Raw genomic sequence first — 18,804 nt, 5'->3', positions numbered from 1 at the left:
CCATGGCAGCAGCGGCCGACGCCTCTCCCACAAAACTTCTCTCCGAGGGTCTCCCCGTTTCCATCCCCAGACGAACGACGATCCCAATTCCAAGAAGAATCCTGAGGAGAAACCCCAACTCCAATCTACCCCTCTCTCGCCGGATTCTAGACGGACCCCGAAGAAGCCCTCGATATCGCGCAGAACCCGGCAAGTGCACGCTGCCGGCACCGCCGATGCTTCCCAGAGCCGAAGGAGGTCTCCGAGGTTCGCCACTAATTCGGATGAGGTTTACGAAGAAAGAGGACAATTTGGATATCGAGCGGAGGCGTTCTGCGAGCGTTGGTGTTGATGGGTCTGAGGATGAGAGGGGTGATGGAGGGAAGGGGAGGGGAAAGAAGAAGAGTAGAAAGAGGGAGGAGAATGTTGAAAGTTGAGATGGAGACTGGAAGAAGTGAGTTTCTGGAAGGGCTTACTTTTCGGCAAGACCATCGCCGCATTTCTGGAAGAAGGTCTCCAAAATGGTATTTTGCTAAGCCTTTAGCCAATTTCTTCTTGTGGTTTTTGCATGATCCTCTTGATGTAAGATTCTTGACATGGGAAATCCAGCTGGAATACTCATCTTTAGGATTTATTCCTGACTTGAGACTTCAAATACATGCAGATGAGTTCATTTTGTTATTGATCACTCCTAGATTAACTTGTTATTAGGTACCCAGAGCAGAAAGAGTTGATAGTTGACTACTTGACATATAGGTTTTGATTCAAGTAGTTTGCAGAATGGAAATTAAAATTTCTTCTAACTTCCCTACATCTGCAGTAAATGTCTCTTAGTAGCAGCCCTGGCATGCCAATTGTCTCCAAGAGTTTGTGCAAACTTTCTGCATGTACTTCTTTTCATGATCAGGATTACGTAGTGTGGTTACTTGAATATTTTGAAAACCAAACCAAAACATTTAGCAAATTTTTTCACAGGTCTAGCGTTTATAGATTATGCAAAATTTAGAGAGGTCTAGTAGATAAATGAGTAAATTTGGAACCTATGATGGCAATTTTGGAAGTTGTAACTCTTACAATTTTGGCAAGATTGCTGAATTGGAGGACTAGTTAAAACATTTTGCAGTTTGCTGATTAACATAGCTGACCTTGTTGAAGGTTCGTTTTTTATTTTTTTAAAAAAATGATTTTTAATGATCTGAATTCTTCATTTTAGAGGATGCTTAAAGAAGATGCTGGGATAAGAAATGGCAGGAAAAGGTGGAGGGTTGGCTCATGATTGATGGCAGATTTAAAGAGGAGGTATACAGAATGAGATGGATTTGGTGAAAATTTCTAACTCTACATATTTATGAGTGGCACCATAATTCACTTGATCATGTTGAGAAAGTGTAGTAGTTGTGGTAGAGTTGTGTAAGTGATGCATGTCAACTTGATGCTGTTGCACTGAGAAAGGGCAAGGCTTTGCTAAGGCATCCATGTGGGGGATGGGAAAAAAATTCCCTAAGAAAGTGGTTATATTGCAGTGGGAAAATTATGTTTTATTTGAGGCAACCATCTGTAAACTGTAATGGGATCACAGTAGCAGTGACCATAAGTAAGGACTCCTTCCAGTGACATAATATGTGGGTGAAGAAGATAGTTCTAAAGGAGAAGAATTTTCTATTCTCTGCTTGAAGCCTTTTTGAATTTTGACACAACAGAACAAGAAACTTGAACTGAGGAGATTCAACTTTGCATGTTTAAATGAGATTGTTTTGAAAGGATTAAGAAAAAGTCTAAGAATATTGATGTTGGCTTACTGATATAAATATGTGGGCAGGATAAAAAGAATGCTATTAGGACATTTATTGAAAAAAAATCGAAAGAGATACTCATATCTAGAAATTATGATGGAACATTGATAAGCTAGTAGCTTTTAGACTAGCATTAGAGAAGGTAATTGTAATAAAACAAATGCTTTGGTGTAGTATAAATCAAGTGGTAGGAAAGAACCGTATGCAGCTAGAGATGGATATACTAGTGCAAGGTATTCTGGATGGAGAAGAAATATAAGTGTGGTGGCTAACAGTAAAGCCATGCAAGGAGAAATAGGAGAGGAGAGGAGAGGCATATATGATGGGCAAGGATTTTGAGTTAGGTAGTAGGAACTTCGTGCGAAGTTTGTCGTGGCCTAAATCTATCAATACAGAAATGACCATGACTAAGGTTAATATGCATATATCTGTGTCAAATCTCCTAAAGGGAAGAGAAACAGATGCAAATGTTGTAATGTATTACTAGAAAAGAAAGTTTGATCACCCAAGATAGGTTTATAGTCATGTATCTGTATTCTAGAAAAAGAAAAGAAGCTATAAAATAGAAATACATTACCCAGTTATGGTCCTGGCAATCCGGGATCCTTGGAGGGGCAAACTAAGGATAGACCTAATCTTTGGCCTTTTTTTTTTGTGTGTGTGTGTACTCAAAATGGCTGCTCCAGGACTCAAACCCACACCATTGCACTTGTCAGCCTAAGCCTTTTACCATTGCACCAAGCAAAGACCTCTAAAAGAAGGAGCTATAAAATAATTAAGAAAAATATGTCAAAGAAATTTAAAGATACAAAATATACTGTTCTTCAAAAAGGGAAAAAAAAAAAAAGTTGGATCAGACAAGATTTTCTTCTAAAAGATTGCTGGTACTATCAGAATCAAATAGTAAATGAGTGAATGAGTGAATAAACTTAGTGGTGGATTGTAGAAAATCAAAAAGAAATTATGCGAAAGGTGGTCGTACTTCTAAATGAGAGAAGCCACAACAACATAGGCGCCAACAGGTATAAGAACTGCAGACTCAGAGAAAATAGTGACATTAAAATTGGAAAGTCAAAGAAGATAATGGGGTTGCAATATAACTTTTATTGGCATCTTCAGGCCAAGGATTAAAACACCATGCACATATATTCATGCCAATTACTGCTAGCATGGTATGGGGCAAGATTATTTGCTAGGCTAGTTGTCTTTGTTTTTCATGGCAGTCATTTGCTGTATGTAATATTGGTTAGTTGATGTCTGTGTAAGTTTCTGTCTTTTAAATTCCATAGGGGCTCTCTTGGATAGAGATGATAAAGCTTGCTTGCTTCTAGAAATGGTGTCAGTAGATGATTGGTGTATTTCCATTTGGGGAAATTTAGTACCCAGTCATATTAGTACCCGTTCTATTTTTGACAAAACTAAGATTTCTTTATACTTTTCATTATTTGCAACGTCAATTATTGTGCTTGCTGGTTCATGTCAACAATTATATTACTATAGACATTCACATTTAATTGAGCCTAGAATATACTGAGTTTTCTTTGCTTGAAAAGCAGAAATGTTGTCGTGTGGTTGACTAAGCTCTTCTTCATCGAACTCATTCATCTTTTGCAATTCAAATGACAATATAACTTCCATACAGGTGGTTATGCATTTTATTGTCCATCCCATCTAAAACCCTTGAATCAGTGAATTAATCTCTGTATAAAGCCTGCTAAAGCAAATATCCAAGTAGAAGTTGAAATATTTCTGGGACCATGTTAGGAACTTCAAATCTATGTTACTCCATTGCTTTGAGTCATCTGAATTTATTTTAGTTTTTCTTCAACGTGCATGCTAATTATTTTGCCATGTTTCTTCTGAATCAAGTGCCAAGATGTCAGCATTGCCATATAGTTATTTGAGTTGTAAGATAACATCTGATATTGTAAATTTCTACAGGTGCCACAAAAATCTGCACAGGAATGCTTCAACAGGATCCATGCTGACCTTGCAACCCCAACTCAACCTCAACCTTGTTCAAGGGCAAATAGATCGAATTTTTCTCCTGTAGGCATTTTCACTTTGTCAGACAGTAAGTCTACAGAACTTATGAAGGCAAAAGTCAAGAGGGTTAGAAGTAGTAGACAGAAGATTCTTGTTGCACAGAAGACAGCAAGGCATTTAATAAGGAAGCACTGCCTTATAGATCGAAGCCAGGAAGCAGATCATTTCTCAAATCTTGAAACTTTGCCATACTTGCTACCTCTGGAACTTCCAGAGATTAACTCACCTGAGACCCCTGATTGCACAATGAATCCCTCCATATTTCTCCAAAAATGCAGTGAGAGATCTTCATTAGCTCACAAGAGAATGCTCTCAAGATTCAAGACGAGGCAAGCTGATCCAAGTGCTGAAGTTCTGAAGCAGAAAAAGAACCTAACTCTGCATAAAAAATACATTGACCACCTGCATTGTAGAGATGCAAGGAGAAGAACATGTGCCAAGACCGCAAACTCCGATGCTGATTGGTGTAACAAGACCAAAACAGAGCTGGAAATTGGAGCTCTCAAAGCTGCAAGAACTGCTCTCATCTCTGAGGCAAGAGATCACATCAGTCATTTTCAACAAATGCAGTCTAACTTGTTAAGTTTTGACACAGACGACGACAATGCTGATACTGATGATTATGTTGATGATTGTGATGAATGAATACAATGGGCAAGCAGCCATGCAAATGGCACCTCCCTGTAAAATTTCGTCTATTGCCGTTGTCAATGAGAGACGAGTCATACTCATTTTTCACTAATGGAATAGGCCCCAGCGCTCTGTTATGCCCACTGCTGTTAAAGACCTGTTGAGACAGGCGTATGCCTCTGTAACTCTTAAAAGATAAATGCAAGTGCTTCCATGCCTTTTTTTTTCTATTTAAGAAGGTAATCTCTTTTGAAATGGATGGCAATTTGTTTACGTCCAGTCGGCAATTTAAACTCAATTTTTTAAATGGATGGCAATTTCTTAAAAGATCTGTAACCATATCTCCTCCCCAAAACCCCTCTCCTTCCACGCCCATCCCACATACTAAACTCTTATCCACTCTCCCCCAACTCAAATGCTCCTTTCCGTCTCGTCCTCCGATCCCCTTCTCCTCCATTCCCATCCCCACCTCTCCTCCCTCCCCAACTTCCCTTCCTCCCTTCTCGTTTCCCCTCTGATAACCCACTCCAAGCTCAAACCCAGAACCGTAAAACTCTCTATCGATGCATCGAATTCCCCCAACCCACCTTCTCCAGTACTCGAACCCACCACCACCCCCTCCCCCTCCCCTTCCTTCAGAACCAAACCCCACAAAGACATCAACATCCTCGTCACCGGCTCCACCGGCTACATCGGCAAGTTCGTCGTCCGCGAGCTCTGCCGGCGGGGCTTCAACGTGATCGCCGTCGCACGCGAGCGCAGCGGCATCCGGGGCCGCAGCGACAAGGACCAGACCCTCCAGCAGCTCGCCGGCTCCACCGTCTGCTTCTCCGATGTCACCGACCTCGACACCCTTGACCGCTCTCTCGATTCCCTCGGCCTCCCCATCGATGCCGTCGTCTGCTGCCTCGCCAGCCGCACTGGCGGCATCAAGGACTCGTGGAAGATCGACTACGGCGCCACCCGGAACAGCCTCGTCGCCGGCCGCCGGCGCGGCGCATCCCACTTCGTCCTCTTGTCCGCCATCTGTGTCCAGAAACCTCTCCTTGAGTTCCAGAGAGCGAAGCTCAAGTTTGAAGATGAGCTCGAGAAGGAGGCTGCTGATGGGACTGGATTCACCTACAGCATCGTTCGCCCGACCGCCTTCTTCAAGAGCTTGGGCGGGCAGGTGGAGACGGTGAAGGGTGGGAAGCCTTACGTGATGTTCGGCGACGGCAGGCTCTGCGCCTGCAAGCCTATCAGCGAGGAGGACCTCGCATCCTTCATTGCTGATTGTGTGATGGATGAAGATAAGGCCTGCAAAATTTTGCCTATTGGCGGACCGGGGAAGGCATTGACACCGTTGGATCAGGGGGAGATGCTGTTCAGGTTGCTCGGACAGGAGCCCAAGTTCTTGAAGGTGCCAATTGGGGTGATGGACTTTTCAATTGGGGTTCTCGATTTTCTTTCCAAAATATTTCCATCGTTGGAGGATGCGGCAGAGTTTGGGAGGATTGGAAGGTACTATGCAGCTGAGAGTATGCTGGTTTTGGACCCGGAGACAGGGCAGTACAGTGCGGAGAAGACGCCAAGCTATGGGAAGGATACATTGGACGATTTCTTTGCAAGAGTGACCAGAGAAGGGATGGCTGGTCAGGAATTGGGGGAGCAAACCATTTTTTAAGTTCTATAATGAAGAGTTAAATTAGTGTATTCGGAAAAAGGAGTGCAAAAAGAGCTCTCAAGGTATTGCCGATTTGTCCATACATAAATTTGTTTTACTAATGATAAGCTTCTTGTACTATATTTGCTTGGGAATCAAAATACCTGCATGGATCAACAGCTTTGTGTTGTACTTTGTGGATGCCATTTCTTGAGTTAGTAAAGCTAATTGTGGTTGCTTTTTATTAAATATTCACAATGTTTGTCTATTTAGACGTTGCTTAAAGCCGTTTCATCTGACTTTTTTTGTCTTTTTTATTTTCTTTAAATATTAGTAATGCATATGAAGACTATAATTGTTGAATTAAGTCTTATTTACGAACCTAATGAAATTACTCTGTTAAAGCTTATTTGGAGTATTCAGGAAGTGAATTTCCCGTTTCAGAATTTTGCATTACAGGTGCCATGCTAGTCCTGATGATGAGTTCACTTATGTGACCTGGACAAGAGCAAATTGTTCAGACTGTAATAATCAAAGATGATTTACCTTTGCATGTTCTCTCTTCAAGGCTGACCCAACAACAGGTGAACCGCACTACAATATTTCATATCCTGTTCCAGTTGATAGTACTTTCCAATAGTTGCAAATGTTCTCATAGTTCTGTATGCCATATATTGGAGCTCTTGCTCAAAACTATCGGCTACTACAGGCTTGTAATGTTGACAGAGTTAGTTCTTTTATGCTGAAGTTTGTGATAGGCAAGACCTGTATGTATCGTATGGAGATATATCTCTTTCTGTTTATTTTCTCCAAAATAAGAATAAACATTTCCCATGGCCACAAGGTACTAGTTGTAGTACTTCTCTATTTTTACATGTTAAGAACTCCTGAATAATCAACAATCTTCTTACAAAATGGTTTTACATGTTAAAAAGTTCATATCAAGTAGACTGCGTAATCAGATGCACAAAACTCATCCATCGTCTACTGACCTGCCTAGAATAATCATCCTGACCTTTTGTTGTAGCATTTTACCTCCCTGACTAAAGGGAGATGCTGGTATTGATGGATGATTTAGAACAGGTAGTGTCCATCTAACTTGAATTTGGATTGATAACCCATGACAAATAATTTGTTTTCTGAATTATGTTTTAATAATGTTAGTATTTGAGTGCTTAAAGTATTAATATGGTATCAAGGGCCTAGAAAAATATAAGCCTTCTAATATGAAATTAGTTGGAACTATAACCTGACAACTTCATCGATTAGACTGACCTTGTTATAAGTCACAATATTGAAATGATCTTCAATACTAATTTTTGTAACATCAGTAGGAATATTTATTTTAATGAAAGCAATCTTGATCACTTGACTAGTTTGGAAGATATGATTTCTGAGAGAAGGATTATGGTCTACCGTCTTGGCCTTCTCAATATCTACCATCAGTGATTACCTGGACCACTGCTTCAGTATAGCTGATTTTGAGATTCAACATTTTACTTTTCAAAATGTAGCACTCAAAAAAGAAGACACAAGAAATTTGCTAGTCTGAAGGGAAACGTAAGCATGTGTTGCTTTTAGATGATTATCACCATTTAGTATTTGTACCATCAATTCTGTAATTGTAATGCAGCTAGGACAATTAAGAGTTATTACTAAGACAAAAAAAATTATATGTATATGCATCTGTCATTGTGCAGGTGTGTGTTGATCAGAAGGATCATCTATGCTAAAGCAGGGTAATAGCAGTAAAACGTCTCTTAAAAATCAGCTTTACCTAGCATGGTTGTCTAATCGCATGATATTTTTATCTTTTTAAGTGAAGAGATCGGCAAAATACAGCCAATTTCATTAAGATAATGTAGAAAAATACATGGTAAGAGAGCATATAGAAAGAAGCATACGACAAGAAATCACTAAGAGAAAAATAACATTTAAAACAGAGGCACTAGCTAACACAATCTCCTAATTAGATGTGTCATTATTAACCCATGTAGTTGAACTTTGGATGCTTCTAATGCTTGGGTCAAAATGATCAAGGGCAAAAGGAAAAGAAAAGGATACTTTGCTTCTATATCAAGCAGTTAGTTCACATTTGAAAGCGTAGTAACGATCTTAACATGTTAATGGCTCAACTAGGAGGAAAGAACCATAGTGAAAAAAGCCTTATCTATCTAACTAGGATTGGCTTTTTGTTCTCTATTCATGAAATGAAAAATGTAAATTATATGTGTACTTAGATGGATATTTTGAAACAAAAAATTGAACATACAAGTAGCTTATTAATATATATTCTATTTGCAGGTAAACAAATTACAATAAGAGAATCAGACAGAAAAAACATTTTAACACATCTTTCCTATCGCATGTTTATTTATCATTTATTCTCACAAATTATATTGAAACTGGAATTCCTATACTAATCATTTTGATGGTACAATAAGTATGTTGAGACCAATATTGGTAACATGAAGATGATGAAACCCATGAGAGAGAGAGACTGAAACACCACTTGTCAACAAAATTTTCAAAGATATAGTGCACTTTATTCCATCCAGTATGGGAATTTCTTTCTATACCTGTGTATCCAATGGAAGCCACAGCACCAGCTGCTGAAGCGATGACCATTGCCATAAACTACATCAAGTGTTGACCAACCTTGATTAGTTTTAATTGTTGTGCTATTATGTTTTTGTGATATCGTAAAGTAGATGTTTCTTCTTTTTGTCTAGTTTTGATTGTTAAAATGGTTCCTTATTCCAACAATTGTTATGTATCCTTCTGGGTTATTGATTCAACTTGATCATGTTTGATATGAGCAAAGGTATTTCAATGCAAGGATAATTCTTGTAGTTTCAACTTTCCTGTTTAATCTTCAAATATATTTTGGCAAGGAAAAGAGAACGTTCAAATTTACCGTTTGTGTCAATATGCTATTAAAACAGTTTGTTACAAATCCATGAAGAATTTAAGAAGTTAGAAAAAAACTATTGAGAAACTTGATTCGATTTCAAGATTAATTTCTAAAAAGGAATGGAGAAGTAATTATATTTAGAGGAAACGGGGAATAGTTCTTCGAGTGTTTAACAACAAGACCAAGTTTATTAGGAAAAGAAAGGAGGAAATAAAGGGTGAAACTTAGTTTTAAACGTTTAAGAGTTTCTCCTCCATTTTGGGTAGCTCCATTTCTCTCTTTTTTAAAATAAGGAGATTGGTGGACTGCACTCAATTCCTCACCACATCCACAATTTTTTGATTCAATTAGCAAAGAAGATGTTTTAATTTAATTTAATTTTTATATTCTCTTTTTCGGAAATATGGAGCAAGTGCCACCAATTCAAACCTAGAACTGGTGAATGCTTGGAGGAGAGGGTGCCAACAAGTGAAACCACCTGTTGGCCCTTTAACTATTGGATTATATTTCCTTCTTTTTGATTTCTTGGCAAACAATAGAGCTAAATTATTGACATGTCTATGTATAAGTTTTTATAGACTAGCAAAATATGGAAGGAATAGCAATTATGCACATCGTTGGCAAATCAATGATAAGATCATCAGCTTCTTTAATAATTGGTAGAATTTTCATCTGTAAGGCACAAATGGATTTTAAAACTAATAACTTATAAAATTTAGTAGGGGTTAAATAATTATTTTCAATATTAATTGTTTGAGTAATCAATTCTGATTAATGAATTAAAATTACTTTTAAATCATCATAATATTATTTTGATCATGGTTGAACATTTAAAAAAAGATCAATGGACAAATTTAATCATTAAATAAAGGAAATGAAACATGTTTTTTAATGCATTGTGTTATATATCGCAGTATCATGGAGGATAAAGTTAAGATGGAAAGACTTTCTAGTATATTGTAAACTCAACACCTTACAATCTCCAAATGCTAGTGTAACTCAATATTAGAATGGCTAGAGCTTTGCACATGCTCGACACATGAAAAAAGATGCCAGTCATGGAGTCTTGTTGGACTCTCGTTACCGAAGTTTTCTTGATATGGGAATTTTATTTTTCTGTGACATTAAGGTTATTAAGGAAGAATCAGTCCAGCATGGAAAAAGGAGGACTAGAGTCTGACTTTGGAGGAAAAAAGGATAAAAAGAATAAAAAGAGTTTTCGGCTCCTTAAAATGGTGTACATTGGGAAATAATATAAAAATAGAGCGGAATGCTCAGGGTGGAGTCCAGCATTTGCATTATATATAGAGAGATGTGGGTCACATAGTTGCCATAGTTTGAAATATCTGATGAGATGAGAGTGCCAACCTCTTTGGTTAAGCTCCAACTGGTTGATTGAATGGTGTATCTGAAAAGGAATGAGCCTGAAATGAAACCTCTTAGTTGGGTTCCCTAGTATGGCTATGCCTACATAAAATTATCAACACATTTGGAGCCATTGGTATCTATACATGATAGTTCTATTGTCACCAAAAATTCAAAGTTAACCAAAATTTATGACCATGAGGTTCGTTAATTGCCTGACTATATACAATAAACCGCCAGATGATGAGTGTAACCTTTTCTTTATTCCTTTTTCCCATGATAAAAAAGATGGGTTTAACTTTTGAAAATCTCTCATTAAAAAAAAGAAAAGAAAAACTTTTGAGATTGCAAAACCAATAGCTGTTAGCTTATTTGGTTAGTACCTATCTCTTCAAGGGAGAGGTCTCTCATTCACACCTGAGTGGTGGCAAATAACCACCATATTTCTCAGAAGAAAACTTCTGAGATTGCAAAGAAAATTTTATGGAATACACAGAAGGGAGCTTTTCCTCAGCTTGCTTGCACACCTGAGGTCTAAAGACTGAAAATGTAATCCAAGATAAAACTAAGAACACTAAGATTATTATTTCTAGAAGGCCTGCACCTGTATAAAAAAAATTAGCCTAACTTTGCTCTTTAATATTTCCACCATGATTATGTCCACAAAGCCTAACTCAGTAGAAGGTGTAGGTAAATATATATGCAACTATGTGAATTATTAAGGTTTGCTCTGGTGGTTGCACCCTTCTCCTTAGCAACCAGAGCTTCTGGATTCAATTCTTGGATGGTGAATTCCTGAAAATCTGAACCTGGCTAATGATAATGTGTGGGTCTCCCTTCCTTTTTCTTATTATAGTAATAAATAGGTGAATACCATATGTATAATGTCACCCATCTTTATCTCCTTATTTTATTATATATATTTATTAATTATCAATAAGAGATGGAAAGATGAATCCTATGCTAGCATGGTTTTTGGGCTTCCTTACCAAATCCATGAACCCTAACTGAAACAAGATTTTCACCTTGGGATTTGGTTTGGAGTTGGAGACAGCAGAAACCGCCATTGTAAGAACACTGCATAAGCAAGCTACAGACATCACCACCACAAAACACTTGCACTCATTAGCAAACATTGAGAATATTATCAAATCATAGACCTAAAATCAGTGGAGAAAATTTGGAATTTTGTGTGATACATCAGGGCTGTGAGTTGATTAAACTTAGCCTCTACAGAAATTACTTTGATCTGCTTGCTTGCGACTGCTACTGTGAGAGCTGTTAGTGTTGTCATGAAGAACAAAAGCCTTGGAACAAGATCGACTTTCAGATATTCTGGAGGGGAAGGAGCAAGGGGTGCTGTAGGCATGTGAGTATCCTTCAAGATTTTGAATGGAAAAAAAGTGGACTAGATTGATATATAATATGGGTATCCTTCAATGGTGTACCTTGTGTGACCAAATCTATCTTCCTCACTTGACGTGCTCCTAGGAGGGTGTCCATAGTTGTTATTAGTCATATTTCACATAAAGCAAAGAACTACTTACCGATAAATAGTGGGAGCACTGAGAATTCTAGTTTCCCATAGCTTAGGTTCCAAAACGTTAGCTAGGTCTGCTGCAAAGAAGAACGCCATGCAACAACTGGGAAGATGACTTTCTGTAGAGGGGTAACCCAAGCGAGGAACAAGTGAAAATAAAGTTTGATGATTGAACTAAATTATATAGTCCAATGGTTGCAGGCTTGTGGGACTCTTTCACTGGGAGGAGGTTCCACATTCAAATATCACAATTAAGTGTTGCTTAAGGGTAAGTCATGAGTAAAAGGTGGCATTACCTCATTACCATCAAAATAACTATATAAAAATAATTAACATATTATGAACAAAGTTTGATGGCATTGCTAGGTGAAGAGGTGAATAGTTAAAGTTCGAAGCTTATAGATTGGGAACTAGTTTTAGTTTGATGACCTCATGATACAGATAGCACAGAAAGAAAGAATTTGGAAGACCTAAATACCAACCCTAGAATGCTCGAGTGTCTCAAGATGCATCTTAGCCGCATGCTGAAATGAAGTTACACCATGTAAACATCAGAGACGTTGATGTGTTTACTTCTGTGAGTGTATTGCTGAATGAATGTGTTAGCGACTGTCTCAAGTCTCAACCCTCTTACTTTAATGCTTGTCAGTAGTTTTTCCAATGACAGCTACTGGCACAGATACTGAAATTGCAATTGTAATTTCAACTTTTTCATAATTAAAGTTACTGCCTGAGAAAAAAGAAACAATTTATATCATGTGCTACTTTGTTTTTATGCCATGCTGAATTTCCTTCCTATTGTGACAAGCACCTCATTTAATACTCTAGGGAGGACAGATGGAATATAATGGGATCATCTAACTGCTACATTTTTAAGTTGTAGGCAAGCACATGTACTATTCTCTAAATGGAGAAGCGTCGGTATGAATTCTGTCGAGTTGAACTAAGCTTTGGAATTAAGATGCATAATTTAGGTTAAGCCTGGTGCCAGGATTACAGAGCTTTATGCTTTAGATTCTGTTCAAGTGTTCTACATATTCACCTGTGAGGATCAGAATGGGAAAAAGAAAAAGAAAAAGAAAAAAAACCTAAATTGTTAGTGCCTGTTTTGCATTGCTTTTGTTTTCAGAAACTAAAGAACTCTCCCAACAACTTTAATAACAGTTGGCTGGCACCTGACTCTTAATAGCTTCCTCTTCAGGGGATCCGCTATTCAAATCCTAAGTATTGCTTAATAAAAACGTAGAAAAAAAGTTGGACTGAAAACATGTATGGTGAAATTGTTTTGTTTTCTGAAGAAGTTGTATAATTTTTAGAGCTTCTGGTAGCAAATATTTGCTGCTTCTGAAAAAAGAATGAAAATAAAAGAAGGGAATAGCATAAGCTTTATGGAAGAATGCATATATCAACATTTCATGAAGGACCCAGGTTGTTGGAGACTTTAGATGTTTAATGGATCTAGAATGTGAGCAATAGGTTGAACTTGAAGGTGATTAGGCAGTTGGAAGTGTACCAGCAAAACGGGAAAATGGCACATTCTTTTATATAAAATTCTCTTTTATCTAACATCGTCACGACCGTTTCATTGAGTGGAACAGCATAAAGAGAGGAACCTTTTTCTCTTCAAGCAGCAGGAGGCAACTTGTAAGTTCGAAACGAGAAGAATGTTACAATAAAGCCTCTCATGCTTGTAGCAATTGACCTCCATTGCTTCATACACATTTAAGCATGGCCCTATGCAAATATAGCAAGAGCCAAGTGGAACTTATTGCTCATATAGCTATATTATGGTTGTGTTTGGATGCCGAATAGCAAACCAGGGGTGGATATATTTAACCATCTATCACCATTTTTTTTTTGCGGATGTTTGGTTGGTTAAAGTAATGACCTACTCTTATCCACCATCTAACCAGCAGCCAAACACAACCTAAGAAAACAAAAATGCAAGGAAACTTATCTTAGCAAGCTGAGTCCAAGCTGTTCTTGGAAAAAAGGGATTGGTTCGTTCCTTCAGTAGATAGGTGAAACTTTAGAGTTTGGCAATTTATTTGCCTTGCGTGTGAGAGTGCAACAAAACCAAGCTGGTAAGACTCTTGTCTTGTTCCAGATGTTCTAGTGTGGAGAAGCCCTACTTTTAACTCACCTTGGATGAACCGTTTCCAAATAGTAAAGACTCCAAAATCAAAACACCCAACATGTTGGTGCACCACCACAGAGAGAGAAATTGGGATCAAACTTTATTAGCTGGGTGTTGGCAAGAATGGTCTGGAAAGAAACTCACAAGTGTTTCTATACAAGAAATCTTCAAACAATTTTGTGCACCTTGAAGCCTTATCAAGTTTGTTTAATCTTTGTTCCGAGAAGAGGAAGACAGGCCATGTCACTCTTTCCATTCTGTTCGAGCCATTCCTGAGACCAGAAGCTAAGTTAACTGCTCTGCAAACCAATAGCTTCTTTCCATGTATTTTTATCATTCTTCTCTGTTTTTTTTAGTCCTTATTATTAAATTTGGGGGAAGATTTTCTTCCTCCATTTAGACAAAGAAATTAAGGAGGTTCACCATTCCTATATTGCTCCATGGTTGAGCCAGACCCCTCAGTTCAAACACCAATTAGAATTTTGGATCCTGATGGTTGTGTTTCTATTCGATGGGAGTTCACTCAACTCCCAAAAATTATTCCAAGTCACACTAGCATATGAATTATGATCTCCACAAAGATGTGAGGTATAGGTTTACTCCGTATTCTATTGGTCTGTTTGGTTGGGTATAGAACTAATTCGGTAGGCTATATGGTTCAAGATGACTGGTACAGCTTAACTGTAAACTTTGACATGCAAACATAGAGGGATTCGGAAAGAGAACGCTATCAAAAGGTTTGCAAGTTTATGCAGAATGGCATGCTATCTGGAGAAGACCGACTGCACTGGCCTAGAATCCAATACAAACACACACACACACAAGAAAAAGAAAATGAAAGAACGAAATAATAAGAAGAGATGCTAGAAAAAAAAAAATAGGAGAGAGGAGAAAAAATTTATTAAAATAATTTGTAAAAAGAGAATAAAACTTGAAGCTCTCTCTCTCTCTCTCTCTCTCTCTCTCTCTCTCTCTCTCTCTCTTTCATGCCTCACCAAAGAAGACGAGGACTTATTCTGGCCCTTCCTCAACTAGGGCTCGTTTGGTTCGCGGGAAAAGAAGGGGGGAAAGTGTGGTCAACGGGAAAGTAATGAGATGCCTCTTGTTTGGTTGGAGTTTTCAAAGGAGAGAGAAGGGAAAGTTGTATTCCCATGGGAATGTGATTCCCACATTTCATGGGAAAGTCTTTCCCATGAGAAACATGGGAAAGTTACTTTCCCATGAGGCGGGAATCACTTCATTTTTACTTTTTCCCAAAAAGTCCCTTCAGTATTAAAGAAGCATTAAAGAGGCATTAAAAACCTAATTTTTATTAAGGGCATAATAGGAATTATATATAACTTTTCTAGGAAAGTGGATGGCCAACCAAACATAAGCACCTTGGAAATTTGTCACTTTTCCATGGTCAACCAAACATGCCAAAAATACTTTCCTAGGCATCCTCTTCCTAGGAATTTGTTTCCCAGGAATCATATTTCTAGGAAGGAAAATGCTTCCCGCGAACCAAACGAGCCCCTAAGGATGCCTCAAAAACTCTCCAAGGACATACATCTCTACTCCCACGTCTTGCAACTTTTGAAACCCGTTACGTACGCTTCCTCTACCCGTAAAACTCCCACTCAAAGATAAAATTCTGTTACAAGACAAAAGTGGATCCTACTACAAGATAAAAGAAAAACAACAAAAGAGACCCTAATAACTTTCCACACGTCATATACTCCTAGTAGGACTAAATTTGGCTTATTTAGCCTAATGCTTATTCTAAGTTAACATGGACCAACACATAACAATGAAAAAAAACTATGCATTAGAGTTCGTGATGACTCTAACAGTCCCTCTCATTATGAACTCCATAGTCCATGCTAATATTGCTGAGCTTCTGCACAAATCTTCAAATCGCTCAACTGCCAATCCTTTATTGCAAATATCCATCAGCTAGTCCTTTATGAAAACCAGCAGCCAATCAAGTTCTTTATCAGCAATTTTTTTTCCTAATAAAGTGATGATGAATATCAGTGTGCTTTATCCTTGCATGGAACACCGAATTCTTTACTAACTGGATGGCACTTTTATTTTCACGATAAAGAAAATCAATATAGCTGGTGTCCTAACCAAAATCACCAAGCAACCTCATGAGCTAAGTTAATTTCCGAACTGCCATCATGGCGGTAAAATACTTTACCTTTATAGAAGACAATGCAATAGTAGGTTGTCTCTTACTATACCAAGAAACAATACATAAAAGAATAGCTAGTGATAGATCTACGTGTATTTACATTAGCAGCATAGTCTGCATTTCTAAAGCCTGCTAACTTGATTAAAAAATTAGTAGTATATAAAATACCATAATCCACCGTCTTAGCTATATGCCTCGAGATTTGTAAAAACTATATCAAGATCTAGCCTTGGGGGATACTGCATATATCGACTGATGGTGCTAACTACATGAGAAATATCTGGCCTTGTGATGGTCATTGTAATGGTCCTTGTGATAGTCAAAATAGATCAAACTGTCTACAATTTGTCCATATATGGTAGGATCATCAAGAATTTTATCTTGTTCTTTGCTCAACTATAAATTTGATTTAATTGGTATCCATGTATGCTTGCAATTAGCCATTCCATACTTATTCAATAAATCAAGACATAATAATGATCGGCTAAGAACTCAAGTATTTGATGATTACTATACATAATAATGATTGGTTAAGAACTAAAATGATTCACTTATTCACTTTTCTTAATGATCAGCTAAGAACTCAAGTATTCTTTATGCCCCTCTAAGTTATAGAACAAGGTTTTGTATACTGAGTTTAAAAATTGAATATATATATATATATATATATATATATATATATATATATATATATATATATATATATATATATGCATTTATGAGTATAAAATAATAATAATAATAGTAGTAGTAGTAGTAGTAGTATCAACAATAATAAAAAATATGATAATTATGGAGGTTTGGCTGAGGTTCCTGATAGAATAGGTCTTAAAAACTTAAAATCTAAAATGACCCAAAAATAGCTTCCATGAGACTGACTTGAGCCCATACCCAACTTATTCATCTTTGGGTCCATATTGGATGCACGTCATGGTTAGGTCGGTATCTGGTCTGCGGGTTGGAATGATAGCCCTATCAACCACTATTTGCTCAATTGCTCTACAATATATAAGCTCCGATTTTTAGTTTACAAATATGATAGCTATAATAGCTATTATAAAAATTTTATAACAAAAAGTAATAAGTAATGACAGAAGAATAATGTCTTCATTTTTTATTGACTGTATATTTATTAAAATATATTACTTCTAGATCATACAATCTTCTATGGATGGAAATTTAGTAAAATTAAAATTTGAAAATAGTGTTTCTTTAAAAAGAGAATACAAATAAAAAATATTGATATTTGCATTATAAAAAGCCAGTATAGCACTAAGTAACCCATTACAATGTAATAAAGAAGAATGTTGTTTGATACCACAAATGAAACATGTATTACACCAAAAGACTTCATTGTAGATCACAATTCAACAATCAAATAGTTGATCGCCATTGATCAAACTTGCATAGGATGGGAAGGTCCACATGGATGTGGATTCTTGGCATAGAACCCATAAGACAATGAATAGAAGATTATTTTGATAACAATTTTGAACAAAACTATTTAAATAACTGATTTTAAAATAATATTATTTGAATCTAATTTATATATACATTCTATTACATTGACTTGACATTCCTTTGTGAGTTTATGTAAAAGACATATTATTGCTTTAATTTAAGTTGCAAGTAAGGAATCTTATTCCTAAAAGTTTAAATGAGATGATGTTCAAAAGGTACATAAAGAATGTTAACTTTTTAGTTTAATTAGAACATTTCCATGAAAAAAGTTAAGTTCAACTCGTTGAATGCCACGTGCATGAGCTTCTTTTTTCCACTAATGGCACCTACTTATGTGACAAATTATATAAATAAATGGAGATTTAATTAGAGGTACGATTGAGCCAAGCTTGATCAAGCTCGGTCTGATATTAATTTTAAGCTATAACTCTAAAATTAAGCTTGATTTGTTTACCGGTAGTTCAAGCTTAATTCTAATGCAAGACAAACATGATCTTAATTTATTATCTTGTTAATCCTAAATATAGCTCAAATAAATTTGAACTTGAATCAAGCTTGGTTCAAGCCTTTTAGCATTTAATTTATCCATAAAATAAAATAAAATAAAAATACTAATTATAGCATTGATCTAATGATTTAGCTTGACTGAGATCGGTCAATTCTTGGCTCAACTTTGAAATTAGTTTCAAACGTATTTTACTAGATCAAGCTTGGTCCATTTACTTCAAACCAAACTTAGCGTGAGCTTTTCTCAAGCTACTTACTAGACAACAGTTCCATCAAGGAGTTAGGAATATGTTGAACATATTCTCAAGGAGTTCTACTATATAAAGGCAACTTCTCCATCCTTCAACTACATGGAGCCAACTTCTTTTGGTACAACTTTAATGTTTCCTAGTTTATTAGAGGTGTCAAAACCTAGCAACTATCCCGATTATCTTAGAAATGATTATACATTACACGTGTCAATAATTTTTAGGCACACAGACTTTTAAGGCCAAAATCATTTCTATGACATATATTATCATTTTATTTAAATATTTTTATTAAAATAAAAATAATTTTATTTGTATAATTTTTATTTATAAATTTAACTGCTATATAGCAAAAGCCCGTGCCCC

General features: G+C 36.8%; 2 protein-coding genes across 6 annotated transcripts in view; both read left to right on the top strand.

Annotated features, from left to right (window-relative positions):
• Nucleotides 1-263: 263 nt before the first annotated feature.
• LOC120110234 (uncharacterized) lies at nucleotides 264-4,683 on the top strand. Its single transcript, XM_089924626.1, has 3 exons — nucleotides 264-334; nucleotides 449-503; nucleotides 3,714-4,683. Exons 1-3 carry the CDS (start codon nucleotides 264-266, stop codon nucleotides 4,461-4,463), a joined length of 876 nt encoding a protein of 291 aa, XP_089780752.1. The 3' UTR covers nucleotides 4,464-4,683.
• Nucleotides 4,684-4,773: 90 nt separating this feature from the next.
• PCB2 (NAD(P)-binding Rossmann-fold superfamily protein) overlaps nucleotides 4,774-18,804 on the top strand; it is a 41,364-nt gene continuing 27,333 nt past the window's right edge. For 4 of the 5 annotated variants that reach the window (XM_088702791.2, XM_088702790.2, XM_088702789.2 and 1 more), the window contains exons 1-2: nucleotides 4,774-6,173; nucleotides 6,535-6,674. In XM_088702791.2, coding sequence (XP_088558917.1) covers nucleotides 4,864-6,111 — 1,248 coding nt within the window. In that variant the 5' untranslated portion in view covers nucleotides 4,774-4,863 and the 3' untranslated portion in view covers nucleotides 6,112-6,173; nucleotides 6,535-6,674. The remainder of the gene's footprint in view (nucleotides 6,174-6,534; nucleotides 6,675-18,804) is intronic. The other variant, XM_088702788.2, reaches the window with a different exon arrangement.

This window comes from Phoenix dactylifera, chromosome 8 (assembly GCF_051530095.1).
Source record: "Phoenix dactylifera cultivar Ajwa chromosome 8, Ajwa_hap1_PhDact_Kaust_v1.1, whole genome shotgun sequence".
In the NCBI taxonomy this organism is placed as follows: Eukaryota; Viridiplantae; Streptophyta; class Magnoliopsida; order Arecales; family Arecaceae; genus Phoenix; species Phoenix dactylifera.
Note: the sequence above shows the minus strand (reverse complement) of the source record. Positions and strands in the feature narration are given on the sequence as shown.

Bases quoted from the DNA above. Each gene is read 5' to 3' on its own strand.
- LOC120110234 (XM_089924626.1), top strand. From the start codon at position 264: ATGAGGTTTACGAAGAAAGAGGACAATTTGGATATCGAGCGGAGGCGT. The intron at 335-448 runs GTCTGAGGATGA...AGTTTCTGGAAG, and splicing joins GCGAGCGTTGGTGTTGATGG to GGCTTACTTTTCGGCAAGAC. The intron at 504-3,713 runs GTATTTTGCTAA...AAATTTCTACAG, and splicing joins GGAAGAAGGTCTCCAAAATG to GTGCCACAAAAATCTGCACA.